Source organism: Scyliorhinus torazame, chromosome 9, assembly GCF_047496885.1.
Source record: "Scyliorhinus torazame isolate Kashiwa2021f chromosome 9, sScyTor2.1, whole genome shotgun sequence".
NCBI lineage: Eukaryota > Metazoa > Chordata > Chondrichthyes > Carcharhiniformes > Scyliorhinidae > Scyliorhinus > Scyliorhinus torazame.
The window spans coordinates 90,913,776-90,931,781 of NC_092715.1; the positions used below are offsets into that span (position 1 = coordinate 90,913,776).

At 47.9% G+C, this 18,006-nt stretch overlaps 1 protein-coding gene across 2 annotated transcripts in view; it reads right to left on the minus strand.

Moving 5' to 3' along the window:
- cetn3 (centrin 3) overlaps positions 1-16,554 on the minus strand; it is a 55,793-nt gene extending 39,239 nt beyond the window's left edge. Inside the window, exons 1-2 of one of the 2 annotated variants that reach the window (XM_072516249.1) lie at positions 16,378-16,554; positions 1,267-1,402 (exon numbers count right to left, since the gene is read on the minus strand). In XM_072516249.1, the coding sequence (XP_072372350.1) occupies positions 1,267-1,402; positions 16,378-16,394 (153 nt within the window). In that variant the 5' untranslated portion in view covers positions 16,395-16,554. Of the gene's footprint in view, positions 1-1,266; positions 1,403-10,687; positions 10,711-16,377 lie in introns of those variants that run through there. The other variant, XM_072516250.1, reaches the window with a different exon arrangement.
- Positions 16,555-18,006: the final 1,452 nt, after the last annotated feature.

Sequence of the window (18,006 nt, forward strand, 5' to 3'; positions counted from 1 at the left end):
TAGCAGCAGACCATTGTTTGCAAGCTGACAGAGAAAGAAGATTTGATAGTGAACTGAACACTCGTTTACAATGAGGAACATAGCAGAAATCAAAAGACATATTCCTCAGACTAGAAGAAAAAGACAGTATGAAGGATACTACAGGTTTGAGACCTGCGATTGATTAATTCACTGATTAATTTCTCCACCACCACTTATTTTGAAAAGTAGTAATCTGAATTTGTAAATTGGATCAAGAGAAAAGGCACTAAAATTAACCGAAGATGAATAAAAAACAAAAAGGAACAAATTTTTATTTTTCCCCCCCACTGTCACAAGGAGTGTTTTTGTTTGAATGTTTGAGCCCACAAACTATAAAATGATTTGCTGCAAAGAAATAAGCATTAAAGATAGAGTCACTGAATAACATTATTTCATTACATTCAATCCTTCAATCATTTGGAACAACTACTGATGGAAGGGAAAATGAAATAACTTATGTATTTTGTATACATGTTCTATTCTGATTAATTAGTCAGAATTAAAATTGGAATTACTGACATTTAACTTACCTTGTGAATGATGAAAGCTGGACTTGCATGGAGGCAGCAGTGAAATTTTAGCTGCCTCATGAGACAATTAAATGCATTTCTAAATGTTGTGTAAGTTTTAAAAGGTACAAAGACTGTGAGACGGAGGCTAGATGGCATTTGCCTCTTGTTGATTTTTAAAAATCTCGACAGTGAAGTGACAAATTCACACATCTTTTCATTCCATCCTCTTATGAAACTACAAGGAGTTAAGGCTGACAGTAGATTATTTTTTAAATTTACCAGGCAACCATTTTTGTATCCCTGCATGCAAATATACAATTTTGATAATTCCCAAGTTTAATTTAAATGGATATTTCCCAATGGTGACAGAAGGAAATTATGAATTGACAAATTAACACCTTGGGCTCTTAAGCAAAGCTACAAGTTTCTCATTTATTTTAAAAAGATGTTCATGACTTTCCAGACCACATGGGGGTTGATGGTATAACAAGAAATCCAAGTGTTTGGTGGTGTGATATTTCACTATTACTCCAAGAAAGAAAGATACGCTTACAAGTCAGCTATTATAAAATTTTCAGCAAGTTCAACTCCAGAACATGCATTTTCCACAGCATATTTTACAATTGTTTGAAGAATGCAATAGATAAATACACAAGTCAAATAGCTGAAGTAATAACAGTTACATTAAATGCACAGTGCTCAGCTATCAAAATGGATTCCAACCAAAACGCACCTTCAGTTCATGATAATCTATTGCTTTATCTTTATCGGTATCAAATAAATCAAAAGCTTCCTTAATCTCCTGTTTCTGCTCTTCTGTCAATTCACGCCGCTTTTTCTTTTTTGGCTTGTCTATGGCAAGTTCGTTTCTGGAAGACAGGGGTAAATGTTTTTATACAATACATTGAATAAATGGCTGCTCAAAACCAAGGCTTCAGCTAGATCAACAGCATTTATGTACATTCACAAAGCACTACAGTATTTTTGAAATTTCATAACTATTATGCACGCAATTTTTAAAAAAATAATAATTTATCAAGTTTTCACAAAATATCAACAACAAAATGTAAAAGGAGCCCAATGGAATTAAATACCAAACAAAAAACAACCTGGTGCCCCCCCTCCCCATATACATAAATAATAAATTAACACCTGCCGAAACACATAGCAAACATACACCCCCTCAGATCCCCCAGTACAGACAAACAAAAATAAAGTAGAACCCCCCCCCCCCCGCCCAGGCTGACCATTGTCTACCGTTCTGCCAGGAAGTCTACCGTTCTGCCAGGAAGTTTAAGAACGGTTGCCACCGCCTGAAAAACCCTTGCACCGATCCCCTCAAGGCAAATTTCACCCTCTCCAATTTAACAAACCCCGCCATATCGTTGATCCAGGATTTCACGCTTGGGGGGCCTTGCATCTTTCCACTGAAGGAGAATCTTTCGCCGGGCTACCAGGGACGCAAAAGGCCAGAATATCGGCCTCTTTCGCTCCTGCACTCCCAGCTCCTTTGCAATCCCAAATATTGAGCCCCCAGCCCGGTTTGACCCTGGATCCTACCACCCTCAACACCGTCCTCGCTGCGCCCTTCCAAAATTCCTCAAGCGGTAGGCACGCCCAGAACATATGGGTGTGATTTGCTGGGCTCCCTGAGCACCTAACACACCTCTCCTCACCCCCAAAAAACCGGCTCATCCTTGTCCTGGTCATGTGCCCTGTGCAGCACCTTAAACTGTATGAGGCTGAGCCTCGCGCACAAAGAGGAAGAGTTCACCCTCCCTAGGGCATCTGCCCACGTCCCCTACTCAATATCCTCCCCCAACTCCTCCTCCCACTTACCTTTCAACTCCTCCACTGAGGCCTCCTCCTCCTGCATCACCCGGTATGTTGCCGAGATCTTCCCCTCTCCAACCCACACCCCCGAGAGCACCCTGTCCTGTACCGTGCGTGGCGGCAGCAGCGGGAATTCCACCACTTGCTGCCTGGCAAACGCTCTTACCTGTAGATACCCCGGGGGAGCCCTTACTTCTCCTCCAGCTCACCCAGGCGCGCAAACTTCCCATCCACAAACGGGTCCCCCAACCTTCTTATCCCTGCCCAGTGCCACCCCGAAAATCCTCCATCTATTCTCCCTGGGACAAACCGGTGGTTTCCCCATATCGGGGTCCACACCGAAGCCCCCACTTCCCCCCTCTTGCCACCTCCATTGCCCCCAAATTGAGGGTAGAAGCCACCACCAGACTCGTGGTATACCTCCTTGGAGGGAGCAGCAGCGGCGCCGTTGCCAGCGCCTCCAGACTCGTACCCTCACAAGACGCCATCGCCAGCCTCTTCCATGCCGCCCCCTCCCCCTCCACCACCCACTTGCGCACCATCGCCGCATAGGCGGCCCAGTAGTCCCTGCAGAGGTTGGGCAGCGGCAGCCACCCCCTCCCCCCCCATCCCTACTCCGCCCCAGGAACACCCTTCTCACCCTCAGAGTGCCTCGCGCCCACACAAACGCCGTTATGCTCCCGTTGACCCGCCTAAAGAAGGGCTTCGGGATAAGAATGGGGAGGCACTGGAACAGGAACAAAAACCTTGGGAGCACCGTCATCTTAACCGACTGCACCCTACCCGCCAGGTACAGCGGCAACGCGCCCCACCTCTTAAACTCCTCCTCCATTTGCTCCACCAGCTTCGTGAAATTAAGTCGGTGCAGGGGCCCCCAGCTCCTGGCCACCTGGACCCCCAAATACCTGAAGCTCCTCTCCGTCCTTTTTAGTGGGTGCTCGCCAATCTCCCTCTCCTGGTCCCCTGGGTGAACCACGAACAACTCGCTCTTCTCCATGTTGAGCTTGTACCCTGGGAAATCCCCGAACTCCCGGAGGATCCTCATTACTTCTGGCATTCCCCCCCACCGGGTCCGCATAGAGCGACACCCTATGCTCCTCCCCAACCTGCACCAGCTCCCTCCAGTTCCTCGACTCCCTCAGTTCCATAGCCAGGGGTTCAATCGCCAGCGCGAAGAGCAGGGGGGGCCAAAGGACACCGCTGCCTCGTCCCTCGTGCAACCAAAAGTACTCCGACCTCCTTTTGTTCGTGGCCACACTCACCATCGGGACCTTGTACAACAGCCTAACCCATCTGACGATCCCCTCCCCAAACCCGTTCAGCACCTCCCACAAGTATCCCCACTTCAAAGGCCGTCTCAGGGGACTTCCGGTTGCGGCGATGCCCAGCTAAGCCGCACGTTTCGGCGGCTCCAGCTCAAACGGACCTTCGGGCTCTTTTAAGAGCCCCAACGGGGAATTTTTTTACGACAAAACCCGGTGTGGGGTGAGCTAATAGGAAGTCCCCCCCCCAACGAAAGAGAAAAATATCGGCGGCGGCGGCTACATCGAGAAGACTCCTCGACGATAGGGACAGGAGGGGAAAAAGAAGCAAGATGGCGGCGGAGAAAGCCCAGGCGACATGGGGGCCCGATCAAGACAAATTCCTAAGACGGTGTGTGGAGCTACTAAAGAGGGAGGTGCTGACCCCGATGCTACAGGCAATTGAGGCGCTTAAGGAGGCACAAAGGACCCAGGAGACAGAGCTCCACGTGGTGGAGCAGAAGGTGACGGATAATGAAAACGAGATCCTGGGCCTGGCGGTCAAAACACAGACGCACGAGGCTCTCCACAAAAAGTGCATTGAAAGGATTGGGGCCCTAGAAAACAGAGCACGAAGGAAGAACCTTCGGATCCTGGGTCTCCCTGAGGGAGTGGAAGGAGCGGACTGCAGGGCTTACGTGAGCACGATGCCAAGCTCGCTGATGGGAGCTGAGGCCCCTTCGGGCCCCTTAGAAGTGGAGGGGGCTCATCGGGTCCCTGCGAGGAGACCAAAGGAGGGAGAACCACCTAGGCCGACAATCGTGCGATTTCACCGCTTTAATGATAGAGAAGTGGTTCTGAGATGGGCCAAGAAGGTACGGAGTAGTAGATGGGAGAATGCGGTGGTACGGGTGTACCAGGATTGGAGTGCGGAGGTGGCGAGAAGGAGGGCGAGTTTTAATCGAGTCAAGGAGGTGTTACACAAGAAGGTGGTGAAGTTCGGGATGCTGCAGCTGGCGTGATTATGGGTCACGTACCAGGAGAGACATCACTACTTCGACACGGCGGAAGAAGCATGGACCTTTATTAAAGACGAGAAATTGGATCGGAACGGAGGGACTGATATTAGAGGGAAATGTCACTGTCGATGTATATAGAGATGTAAATTGGGAAGGGGGGGGGGGCACTAAGAAATGTGGGCGCCGGTGGGGGGGGGGGGGGGGGTGGAAAAGAGACAGAAGCGGAGGATGAGGAATGGGAGTGGGGCGGGAGAGGGAGCTGCGCCACAAGGGGCGGGACAGCTACAGAGAATAGGGAGCCTACTGTCCTTGTTCCCGCGCCAGAAGGATGATGGCGGGAAGATAGGCGCAAGGTAGATGGGAGTTCTCCACACGTTGGGGGTCAAGGAGTGAGCGGGAGAAGCCGGGGTCAGTTGACTTGCGGAAGTAATATGGGGGGAGCAATCACGCTAGATGGGGATCTAGTGGGGGGAGGATAACTGGGTTGCTGCTGCAGAAATCAAAGAGAAACTGACTAAAGAAAGGGTGGTCGGGGCTGGAATGCGCCACCTGGAGAACGAGTGGGAGCGCGGAATCGGGACGTGGGACTGGCCTAGAGAGGGTGATGGCTAGTCGACACAGGAAGGGGGCAGGTAGCCCCCCAGTGCGGCTGATCACGGGGAACGTGAGAGGCCTAAATGGACCGATTAAAAGGGCCCGAGTGTTCGCGCACTTGAAAGGATCGAGGGCAGACGTGGCTATGCTCCAGGAGACGCATCTGAAGGTGGCGGACCAAGTTAGGTTAAGGAAAGGATGGGAGGGACAGGTGTTCCATTCAGGGCTGGATGCAAAGAATAGAGGGGTGGCCATACTGGTGAGGAAACGGGTATCATTCCAAGCAAGGAGCATTGTAGCAGATAGTGGATGCAGCTATGTGATGGTGAGTGGCAGGCTGGAGGGAATGGAGGTCGTGTTGGTTAACGTGTATGCCCCGAATTGTGATGATGCGGGATTCATGAAGCGGATGCTGGGACGTATACCGGACCTGGAGGTAGAAAACTAGATAATGGGGGGAGACTTCAACACCGTGCTGGACCCAGGGTTAGACAGATCCAGATCTAAGACCGGAAGAAGGCCGGTAGCGGCCAAGGTGCTTAAGGGGTTTATGGACCAAATGGGGGGGGAAGTGGATCCATGGCTATTTGTTAGACCGAAGGCCAGGGAGTTCTCCTTCTTCTCCCATGTTCATAAGGTGTACTCCCGGATAGATTTTTTTGTTTTGGGAAGGTCGTTGATCTCGAGGATGGAGGAAACGGAGTATTCAGCCATAGCTATCTCGGATCATGCCCCACATTGGGTGGACCTGGAACTAGGAGAGGAGGGAGCAGCGTGCACTCTGGCGATTAGATGTGGGATTGCTGGCGGATGAGGGTGTCTGTGGAAGAGTGCGGGGATGTATCGAGAGATACCTGGAGGCCAATGACGACGGGGAGGTCCGAGTGGGAGTGGTATGGGAAGCACTAAAGGCGGTGGTCAGAGGAGAGCTGATCTCCATCAGGGCCCACAAAGGGAAAACAGAGGCCAAGGAAAGGGAAAGATTACTGGGGGAGATCTTAAGGGTGGATAGAGAATATGCGGAGACCCCGGAGGAGGGACTGTACAGGGAGAGACGACGACTCCAGACGGAGTTCGACCTTCTGACCACCAGGAGGGCGGAGGTGCTGTGGAGAAAGGCACAGGGGATGAGGTATGAATATGGGGAAAAGGCTAGTCGCCTGTTGGCCCATCAGCTGCAAAAGAGGACAGTGGCGAGGGAAATAGGGGGAATTAGAGACGAAAAGGGGGCTACGGTGCGAAGATAAACGGGGTGTTTAAGACCTTTTATAGGTCCCAACCCCCAGAGGGAAAAGAGGAGATGCGGCAGTTTTTGGACCAATTAAGGTTCCCGAGGGTGGAGGAGCAGGAAGTGGAAGGCCTGGGGGCACCAATTGGGGTGGACGAGGTTACCAAGGGGCTGGGGAACATGCAGGCAGGGAAGGCCCCGGGACCAGACGGGTTCCCGGTGGAATTTTGTAGTAAATATGTGGACTTGTTGGCCCCGCTGCTGGCAAGAGCCTTTAACGAGGCCAGAGAAGGGGGGACTCTACCACCGACAATGTCGGAGGCGACGATATCATTAATCCTGAAGCGAGAGAAAGATCCGCTGCAATGCGGGTCTTATAGGCCTATCTCGCTCCTGAATGTGGACGCCAAGTTGCTGGCAAAAGTGCTGACAATGAGGATAGAGGATGGTGTCCCGGGGGTGGTGCACGAAGACCAGACAGGGTTTGTAAAGGGGAGACAATTGAACGTCAACGTGCAACGGCTATTGGGGGTGATAATGATGGTCCCAGCAGAGGGGGAGGCAGAGATAGTGGTGGCAATGGATACAGAGAAGGCATTTGATAGGGTAGAGTGGGAGTATTTATGGGAGGTGCGGGTTTGGGGAGGGGTTTGTCAGTTGGGTTAAACTCCTCTATGGGGCCCCAGTGGCAAGTGTAGTCACAAATCGACAAAGATCGGAGTATTTTCGGTTACATAGGGAAACAAGGCAGGGGTGCCCTCTGTCCCCATTACTGTTCGCGCTGGCAATTGAACCACTGGCCACAGCGCTGAGAGACTAAGAAATGGAGGGGGGTGGTTAGAGGGGGAGAGGAACACCGAGTGTCACTCTACGCAGATGACCTACTGCTGTATGTGGCGGATCCAGTGGGGGGGGGGGGGGGGGAGGAAGAATGACAGAGGTTATGCAGATATTGAGGGAGTTTGGAGATTTTTCGGGATATAGGCTTAACATGGGAAAGAGTGAGCTTTTCGTAATACACCCTGGGGACCAGAGTAGAGGGATAGATGGTCTGCCGTTAAGGAGAGCGGAAAGAAACTTCCGATATTTGGGGATTCAGATAGCCAGGAGCTGGGGAACTTTACATAAACTCAATCTGACGCGGCTGGTGGAGCAGATGGAAGAGGATTTCAAAAGGTGGGATATGCTGCCGCTGTCACTGGTGGGCAGAGTACAGGCGGTCAAAATGATGGTTCTCCCGAGGTTTCTTTTTGTGTTTCAATGTCTCCCCATCTTGATCACCAAGGCCTTTTTAAAGAAAATAGATAGGAGCATTAGGAGTTGTGTGGGGGCAGGGAAGGCCCCGAGGGTAAGGAGGGGGTTCCTGCTGCATAGCAGGGACAGAGGGGGACTGGCGTTGCCGAATTTGGGCGACTATTACTGGGCCGCCAATGTGGCGATGATCCGCAAGTGGATGATGGAGGGAGAGGGGGCGGCGTGGAAGAGGCGTCCTGTGAAGGAACGAGCTTAAAAGCGCTGGTGACGGCGCCACTACCGCTCTCCCCGAAAAGGTTTACCACAAACCCAGTGGTGGCGACAACACTAAGTATCTGGGGGCAATGGAGGCGACAGAAGGGTGTGTTGGGAGCCTCGGTGTGGACCCCGATCAGGATCAACCATAGGTTTGCCCCAGGAAGGCTGGATGGAGGGTTCCAGAGCTGGCACCGGGCAGGAATTAGGAGAATGGGAGACTTGTTCATAGATGGGACGTTTGCGAGCGCTAGCTAGAGGAAAAGTATGAGCTGCCTCCGGGGAATATCTTTAGGCATATGCAGGTGAGGGCGTTCATGAGACAACAGGTGAGGGGATTTCTGCTGCTCCCGACACAGGGGATCCAGGATAGAGTGCTTTCGGGGGTGTGGGTCGGGGAGGGCAAAGTGTCCAAAATATACCGGGAGATGAGAGAAGAGGGGGAGGAGCTGGTAGAAGAGCTGAAGGGAAAATGGGAAGAAGAGCTCGGGGAGGAGGGTTTGTGGACTGATGCCCCAAGTAGGGTAAATTCCTCTTCCTCGTGTGCCAGGCTTAGCTTGGTCCAATTTAAGGTGCTACATAGAGCACGGGAGCAAGTTCTTCGGAGTAGAGGACAGGTGCGGGAGAAGCCCGGCGAAATACGCACATGTTTTGGTCATGTCCAACACTAGAGGAGTATTGGAGGGGAGTGGCAAGAGTGATCTCGAAGGTGGTGAAGGTCCGGGTCAAGCCAGGCTGGGGGTTAGCTATATTTGGGGTAGCGGATGAGCCGGGAATGCAGGAGGCGAAAGAGGCCGATATTGTGGCCTTTGCGTCCCTGGTAGCCTGGCGAAGGATTTTACTCATGTGGAAGGAAGCGAAGCCCCCCGGCGTGGAGGCCTGGAAAAACGATATGACAGGGTTCATAAAACAGGAACGGATGAAGTTTGCACTGAGAGGATCGGCTCAGGGGTTCTCCAGGCGGTGGCAACCATTACTTGACTACCTAGCGGAACGCAAGGGGAAAATAGATAGCCAGCAGCAGCCCAGAAGGGGGGGGGGGGGGCAGCTGGTTTTGTTCTAGTTGGGGTGGAAGGGGGAGCACTATTTCTTGTTACTTTGTTAGATAACATTATATTTAAATAATGTTATCTATTAGTTATTGTGTTATCGTTTTTGTTGATTTGTAAGGGGGAAAAACTGTTTGAAAACTTCAATAAAATATATTTTGAAAAAAGACATACCAATACACAGGCACAACACAAGAATGATGTCTGGAACACCCTTTGAGGTTTATGGCAATTACAAATGGCATGCCTATCTGTTTAACTGGGCTAACAGTAAAAGAAAAACAGGTTTTTACCCCCCCAATCCCACAGTTCAAAACACAAGCAACACCGTCACATAACTTTCTTTGAGAAGGTGACTGAACAGGTAGACGAGGGTAGAGCAGTTGATGTGGTGTATATGGATTTCAGCAAAGCGTTTGATAAGGTTCCCCACGGTAGGCTATTGCAAAAAATACGGAGGCTGGGGATTGAGGGTGATTTAGAGATGTGGATCAGAAATTGGCTAGCTGAAAGAAGACAGAGGGTGGTGGTTGATGGGAAATGTTCAGAATGGAGTAGTCACAAGTGGAGTACCACAAGGATCTGTTCTGGGGCCGTTGCTGTTTGTCATTTTTATCAATGACCTAGAGGAAGGCGCAGAAGGGTGGGTGAGTAAATTTGCAGACGATACTAAAGTCGGTGGTGTTGCCGATAGTGTGGAAGGATGTAGCAGGTTACAGAGGGATATAGATAAGCTGCAGAGCTGGGCTGAGAGGTGGCAAATGGAGTTTAATGTAGAGAAGTGTGAGGTGATTCACTTTGGAAGGAATAACAGGAATGCGGAATATTTGGCTAATGGTAAAGTTCTTGGAAGTGTGGATGAGCAGAGGGATCTAGGTGTCCATGTACATAGATCCCTGAAAGTTGCCACCCAGGTTGATAGGGTTGTGAAGAAGGCCTATGGAGTGTTGGCCTTTATTGGTAGAGGGATTGAGTTCCGGAGTCGGGAGGTCATGTTGCAGCTGTACAGAACTCTGGTACGGCCGCATTTGGAGTATTGCGTACAGTTCTGGTCACCGCATTATAGGAAGGACGTGGAGGCTTTGGAGCGGGTGCAGAGGAGATTTACCAGGATGTTGCCTGGTATGGAGGGAAAATCTTATGAGGAAAGGCTGATGGACTTGAGGTTGTTTTCGTTGGAGAGAAGAAGGTTAAGAGGAGACTTAATAGAGGCATACAAAATTATCAGGGGGTTGGATAGGGTGGACAGTGAGAGCCTTCTCCCGCGGATGGATATGGCTGGCACGAGGGGACATAACCTTAAACTGAGGGGTAATAGATATAGGACAGAGGTCAGAGGTAGGTTCTTTACGCAAAGAGTAGTGAGGCCGTGGAATTCCCTACCTGCTACAGTAGTGAACTCGCCAACATTGAGGGCATTTAAAAGTTGATTGGATAAACATATGGCTGATAATGGCATAGTGTAGGTTAGATGGCTTTTGTTTCGGTGCAACATCGTGGGCCGAAGGGCCTGTACTGCGCTGTATTGTTCTATGTCTCAAAAGGCAAAATATAGGTTGGTTTCCAAAGCTTCGCATCCTTGTGCATCCATTTCTACCATGGCATTAATTTTCCTGAACAGAATTGAAAATAGCATTCGAGTAGAAACTACTTCTTTCTACAGTACATTTGTACTACATACATTGACATGATGATTCGATCTCTGACCCTCCCAGACAGCAAGATGCTACTGCAGGTGCAGGCAAATGTAGTTCATCTTTAAACCTATGTGGAACATTTAAACAGTTCTTTTTTTTTTTAAAGAATCGCAAATCACACTCAACATATACATTCATGTCTTTCGCCTTCATAGCATAAATCGACTGCGAAGCACTGCAAAAAAGGATGTGTGCAAATGATCTAGACCCTTACCTGGTCAGTTGCTGATATCATGAAAGAGCAAAGAGCACCCACTCCATGCATCAAATTGGATAATTAATGGCTTTAATACGAACTCCAATTATATGGTTCATAGGAGACTCTAAAATGGTAATTATTTTACAGCTCTTAAGCAGATTTCAGACTATTAATAGCACACTACGCATAATAAAGAATTATATTCCATGAAAGTTAGAGCTTCCACAAATTCATTTCCTAAATTTAAGAGAGAATCATTATCGGCGACCATGAGACGTTAGTGCATGCTTCGATTACCTTTTTCATCCTTTAGCTGTTGTCTTATTACACTACGCTACTGGTTTGTTAAATTAATTCACAACTGCCAAGGCCAGCATTCATTGAACATAAGATGGCGGTAAACCCCCTTCTTGAAATGCTGTGGTTCATGTAATGGAGGTACCCCCATGTTACTATTAGATAGCAAGTTCCAGGATTTTGACCCAGCGACAATGAAGGAACAGCAATATACTTTCAAGTCAGGGTGCTACTTGAAAGGTGCAGTGATCCCATGCCCTTGTTCTTCTGGAACCCTTTGGTCCTCCATTCAACATGACACTACTGCAGCTCAGATTTGCTCAACCATACTCTCACACTCAACCGTATAAACCAGAGCCCTCTTAAAACCATTCTCTCTGTTATCTTGGCCATTCCAACTGTCCAAGGGATGCACACTTGAAAGTATTTAGCAGACAACTGGACTACCAGATCTGACGGAATCAGATCCTGCTCACATCTGCAAAAACTGCTCACTTTTCCAAGATTCTCCTGCAATGAAGGCTGGCCTCTTTCATTACTGCAAACTCGTTCCATTCTCAACTCCACTGACAAATACAAAGAGCTCATGAACGTCTTCATCACCACGATAGAGATCCTTCAACAATCTGCTTGTCACTTCCCTCCCTTTCCCATCAGGTCAAACTTCTAAGGCTCCCGTGCTCGCTCTGCTTTTCCTGGTATCTCTCATATTGTCCATCATACCTACCTCCTGTCTGTTTGACTCTAATCCTAAATGCGGACTACTCAACTTCCCTTCCTGGCTCCCCATTAGTGACATTGTTAATATTTCTCTCTACACTGGCTAATATTTCTCTCTCCTAATTTATCATCATTCCTCTCCTTAAAAACCACTGGCACGTTCAGCCTTTCAAACTACTGCCACACCTCCAACCTCCCTTTCCAAAGTCGTGGAACATGTTGTGCATCCTAAATTATGTCTATCTTTTCCAAAACTCCATTTTTATTTTCTCCAAAAGTATGTTTCCATCCTTGCCACTATAATCCCCGCCCTGCCTGAGGACCCCCTATGTATTCGGTCAGCCAAGCTCGGGTAGTGGAGCAACGGCACTGATCACCGCCCTACCCGGGGATTCCACCCATTCTTGCCCTATACGCACCCCAAGTTTCCCATCACGGATTTGGAAAAGTTTTTTTAAACTCTGTCTCTGTAGGTCTTCGTTTACCCTGATCTGTTCTTTTTTGCGTGTGGTTTAAAGAATGCTCTTTGCCACAGCCTCTGCACACACTTTTACTTTCCAGCGACTCTTTGGTCGTTACCCCAACTGCTTTTTACATATTTGACACCAAAGTTTGCTGCTATACACAAACTACCTCAAAACTGGACGAGGAATTGCCCGCCCACTCAATGCATCGACCACAAGCTGCGAGATTCTTGCACTTAAAAGATTTTCGGATGTCTCATCTTCAAAATAGTAATTTCAAGAAAAAAAGATGAGGGGGTCACACATGGTGACGATTCTAATGGGTAATTGAAGTTTAAGGAGAGAAAGACAGACAAACGAGATATTAAACAAAGGTAATAACAGATATTATGCTGGCACCCCCAGGAATATACGAAGATACAAGGAACAAAAAAGACATGGAAGACAGAACTGATGACCCCCATTATGATCGTTGGATCACTACAGTTGCGCGCGTCGACGGCCCCTGTAACTCACACCACACTGGCTCCAAACATGACCATGCAATGTGAGACCCCTAGCCCAGACACCACACCTCACATGAAAATAAACACCGATAACCCCACATGGTGCGAAAACATTGTAAAATGGTATTCCCTCTCATACATGGTAGAAGCCCTATTGGTAATTGCAGTGTTGTTCAGACACTTAGACTTCGAAAATGCCGAAGGAGAGCCTCCCACTCCCTGATATATACACTGAGCCCCTTTTCTTGGAATTCAACAGACCCCACAACATTTTGAACCCCTTTCCCTGATGAATAAAGTTTGCGTTTTCTGTAAATGTAATGAGTTAAGTAGAAATAAGTAGAAATATGATGCTGCTGTTTTTGTATTGTTATTTGCCAGCAGCATAAGTGTAGTTTAGGTAAGGAGTTAGAGGTTCCTTTTGTGTAAATAAGTTAAATGAATGATGAAATGTTATAGTGCCCCCTTAGAATTTATAAATGTGTGATATATTGGAAATAAGTCTTTAAATAACTTAGGTTAATGCTCCAATACATAGGTTAATGCTCCAATACATTGGGCAGAGTAGTACAGAACCTGTCCTTGAACCAAGGGTACCCAGCACACCAAAGAACAGATGGAGGATCAGTATTGTGATCCACCACGCTTTGCGTTTAGGATCAAGAGGACGGACTGTGGCCACCTGGGATGGCAACTTACAAAAGGAGTACAGAACCTGTCCTTGAACCAAGGGTACCCAGCACACCAAAGAACAGATGAAGGATCAGTATGGTGATCCACTACATTTCGCGTTTAGGATCAAGAGGACGGACTGTGGCCAACTTACAAAGGAAACATGGACACTTGCAAAGACTCAAGGGAAATATGTCCCATACAGGATTCAGGCAAACCCAGAGCCTAAAATGTGTATTTGCTAACAGAGAACCAGACAGTATCGAAACCCCTAGCCAATTTGCATTCTAATGGCCCATTCCCCCAGGACAAAGGACTGGTACTCGGAATCGAATGTTTCTCCAGAAACTTTTGTAAAGTTTTTGTCATCTGTTCGAATAAGATATCCTTATCAGTAAACTGAACTCCTGTCAAAACCAGGAGCCTATCTATCTACGTTGCTCACTCTAGTACAGTCAAGTAATTTAAAGGCCAACACAGACTGTGGAAATTCCAGTTTGTGTTTCTGCAGCCTTTTATATAGTCTGCCAAATTCCATTATATAGTCTTCCATGGCGATATCCTCCATTTTCAGGAACTTATCAAAATCCGACCATGCTTCATACGCACTGAACAAGTCATCTTTCTTATAAATCTTATCCATATAATGTAATAAAGTCTCCAGACCTTCTTCGGAGTCTAAATCTTCCAATTCCAGCTCAGAAAGCACTTTGTTTCAGCTTTTACTGCCATATGGTAGAGAAAGAGCCAATGCCATACCTTGTTTTCTCTTTCCCAAAGCAGTTACCTTAGTCCACATAACTACTGCACTTCTCCATTGGTCATATGATTCCCTTTCAGAAAATAAGGGAGGATAATCATAGCCAGCCATCTTTATCCTCGGTTCAGCCATATATCCCTTTTTTTTTTCTCACTCACTCCTTGGTTTGATCTGGAAAAGTTGTATCTTTCAACCCTTCACATTTACACAGCAACCATCCTCTGCTACCAATTGTGACGTTTTAGTTGCTGTTATATGAAGAGTCAAAGTTCTGTTCCTTTTTCACAAACATTTATTTCATTCCAACAGCCTTTGCACAAAACTCTAACTACACATCACCTGACAGAGGCCACCTGATGCCCCTTTACATATCAGTGTCAATTAATAGATACTTAACATAAATGAGACAACAAATTGCAATGTCTCTTAACCCATTACTTCACATGAGGTGGTATCATTTGATACCTGGCGACTCTGAAAGCAATATCCTCATTAATAACAGTCAAGACTAATATCCGACTAAAGTAGATACCCATGACTTGGCAACATTGGTGACGCTGGTGGGATAGTCTTCCACTCATTAAAAGAGCAACATTATTGGCATCTCCGGTGCAAATTGGCAACATTACCTACCTCACTTGCAGCCATGCCCTGCCGTCCTAGACTGAACGAGACTCCTAGCAACCTTGATGTTGACCAAAAAAGATATTTCAATCACATATCCATACAGACACAAAGACTGGCTACTTTCATCTGTCTCCATCTCTTCCACTGCAGAAACCTCTTAAGTTATTAGGTGCAGAATTAGGCTATTTGGCCCATTGATTCGGCTCCACCATGAAAAATGAAAATGAATGAAAATCACTTATTGTCACAAGTAGGCTTCAATGAAGTAACTGTGAAAAGCCCCTGCAAGCATGGCTGCTCTCATCCTGGCCTCAACACCACTATCCTATCCATTCTCCATAACCCATTACTGATTAAAAATATGTCCAACTCCTCGTTGAATTTACTCATTGCCCCAGCATCCACTATATTCTGGGGAGCAAATTCCACAGATTCACATCCCTTTGGGAGAAGCAGTTTCTCCTCAACTCTGTTTTAAATTTCCTGCCTCTTATCCTAAGAGTATGCCCTTTCATTCTAGAATGTCCCACAAGAGGAAGAATCCATCCACGTCTACTTTATCCATATCTTGGACACCTCAATTTGATCACCCCTCATTCTTCTAAACTCTAGAGAGAATAGGCCTAAACTGTTCAATCGCTCTTCCTACATCCATGTCTGCACACTTCAGCATTCCATATACTCCTGGCTGGTCTTCCACAATCTACCTTCCATAACTTGGGAGTCATTCAAAACTCTGCTGTCCATGTCTCAAGCGCACACCAAATGGCACTTATCCATCACCCATTTCACTGGCTGCCAGCTTGACAATGCCTCTATATTCTCAGCATTGTTTCAAAGTCCCTCTATCAATTATCCTCTCTCTGTAATCTCCTCCAATTCCAGCATCCACAAAGATATCTGCACTCATCTAATTCTGACTTTGAGAAGTCCCATCGCTTCAATATTGGGCCAGGCCTCAATCTCTGGGATGCTCTCTCTAACCTCCATTTAAATCTAACTCGTTGTAAACTTCCAGTCCTCAAAATAAAATTTAGATACTGAGTCATATAAGTTAAAGCACCTTGGAGCATTTCATCATGATAAAGGGGTTATAAAAATTCAAGTAATCGTTGATGTGCCGCCACTGCGCAGAAAACAGAACAGCCAATTTGCGCACAGTAAGCTCCCACAGCAACCCCCTTGCTTTTAGCAAGTTAAAGGCCGAATTGTTATTGTCCAAAAAAACACCACCGGCGCCGTTAGTTCACCACGGGGGAAGGTGCAAGTTCCAATTCAACTGAAAGAGGCCGCAGCGCCGCATTTGGCAAACAGCTGGCAACATAACCAGCCCTGCAGGATCACCGGAGGGGGAGAATCACGGAGGGAAAGCCGGGCCTTTATTTCCTACTCCATTGCCAATAATTTCGAACAATACAGGTCGACCTACCTGAGCAACAGACTCATCGCAACAGCTGCTTCCAGCACAGCAACCGGGCAATCCCTAGTCCCACCTCCCGATAACGTCGGCGCCCATTGGGGGGTTCCAGCCACCTGCTGCTTATGACAGGGCGTCGGATCGATACTCCCTTTTCCTATTGGCTGATTGCACTGTCAATTAAAGCTGTATGCCGAACCGTCAGTGAAAAGCTCGAGCGGTGGCGGTTATAACCCCAGCGGCCGGAGGCGGGGCCGGCTCGCCATCCAACCACGTGGGCAAGCGGACCGGGCGATCCCCTCCCCGTCGGCTGAGTGCCAGGATTATTGGTGCTGGCGCTGCCCTGGAAACACTCACGACTGACATAATATAGACTCTTGCACAGACAAGTCACAAACAGGATGTCAAATACTTTGCGAAAAGTGAAAGTTAAAAAAACGGAGTTGCTATATCATCATTCATCTTAAAGTGCGTGTCAATGATTCACCAACTGCAACATTGAGGAGAATTATTAGGCTTCAGGTGGGGAGAAACATTAGTTTTCCGTTTGTTTACCTTCTTGCGAGGGGTTAAAAACCCAGGACACAGAGAAAGAAACACCCAATATCTACCTCAACAGTGGCACCAACTGGGATGGCACAGTGGTTAGCACTGTTGCCTCACAGCGCCAGGGTTCAATTCCAGTCTTGGATGACTGTGGAGTTTGCATATTCTTTCTGTGTTTGTATGGGTTTCCTCATGAGGGATCTGGTTTCCTCCCAGTCCAAAGATGTGCAGGTTAGGTGGATTGGCTATGCTAAATTGCCCTTTGTGTCCAAAATTGCCCTTAGTGTTGGGTGGGGTTACTGGGTTATGGAAATAAGGTGGAGGTGTGAGCTTAAGTAGGGTGCTCTTTCCAAGAGCGTACAGACTCCTTCTGCACTGTAAATTCTATGATCACGGAGTCTGCCGACTACTCCCCTGGAACTTGCACCTCGCACTGACCATTCACATGTATGTCTTATTACCCTCTCAATCTTCTGAAGGTGGCCGGATGTGTCTCCCCTTATATTGGAATCACAGGTCACATGACCTTGGTCTAGAAGCCACAAGATGTGTCTGTACCACCACCTGCTGGTTGGAGGTCGCACACCTCCCAACCATGATATCACCACATGGTCCAGGTCAACGGTGATGTAGTTGGATGCTTGGGCATACAGAACATCCATCTCCTCACGGGTGCACCTGTGAGCTGACGATTGTGTGATGCCATGCAGGTCCCTGCTCAAGCCCTGGAATGACCCAGTGGCATAGAAATTAAGGGCTGCAGTGACCTTTACGGCCACTGGGAGTGGGTGACCTCCTCCACCACGGGGTGCCATCTCCCTGCAGAGACGCAGTCTTCTACAGCACATGCTGTCCATCAGCTCACCGTACGACCATCGGCTCCTGTACAGACGAGCATGTCATTGGTCTCCTTTTCTGGCCCCCTCCTCAACCTGATGGGTGGCCAGGTCTTGAGGGTTTGCTGCAGCCCCCTGCATGTTTGGTGCTGCCTCCAGCCTGCACTGGTCTTGATGCCTTTGGTAATGTCTGCCAACCTCAACAAGCAGAGTAACTCCAATCTCCACAAGATCAACACCAACATTCATCTTTGTATCT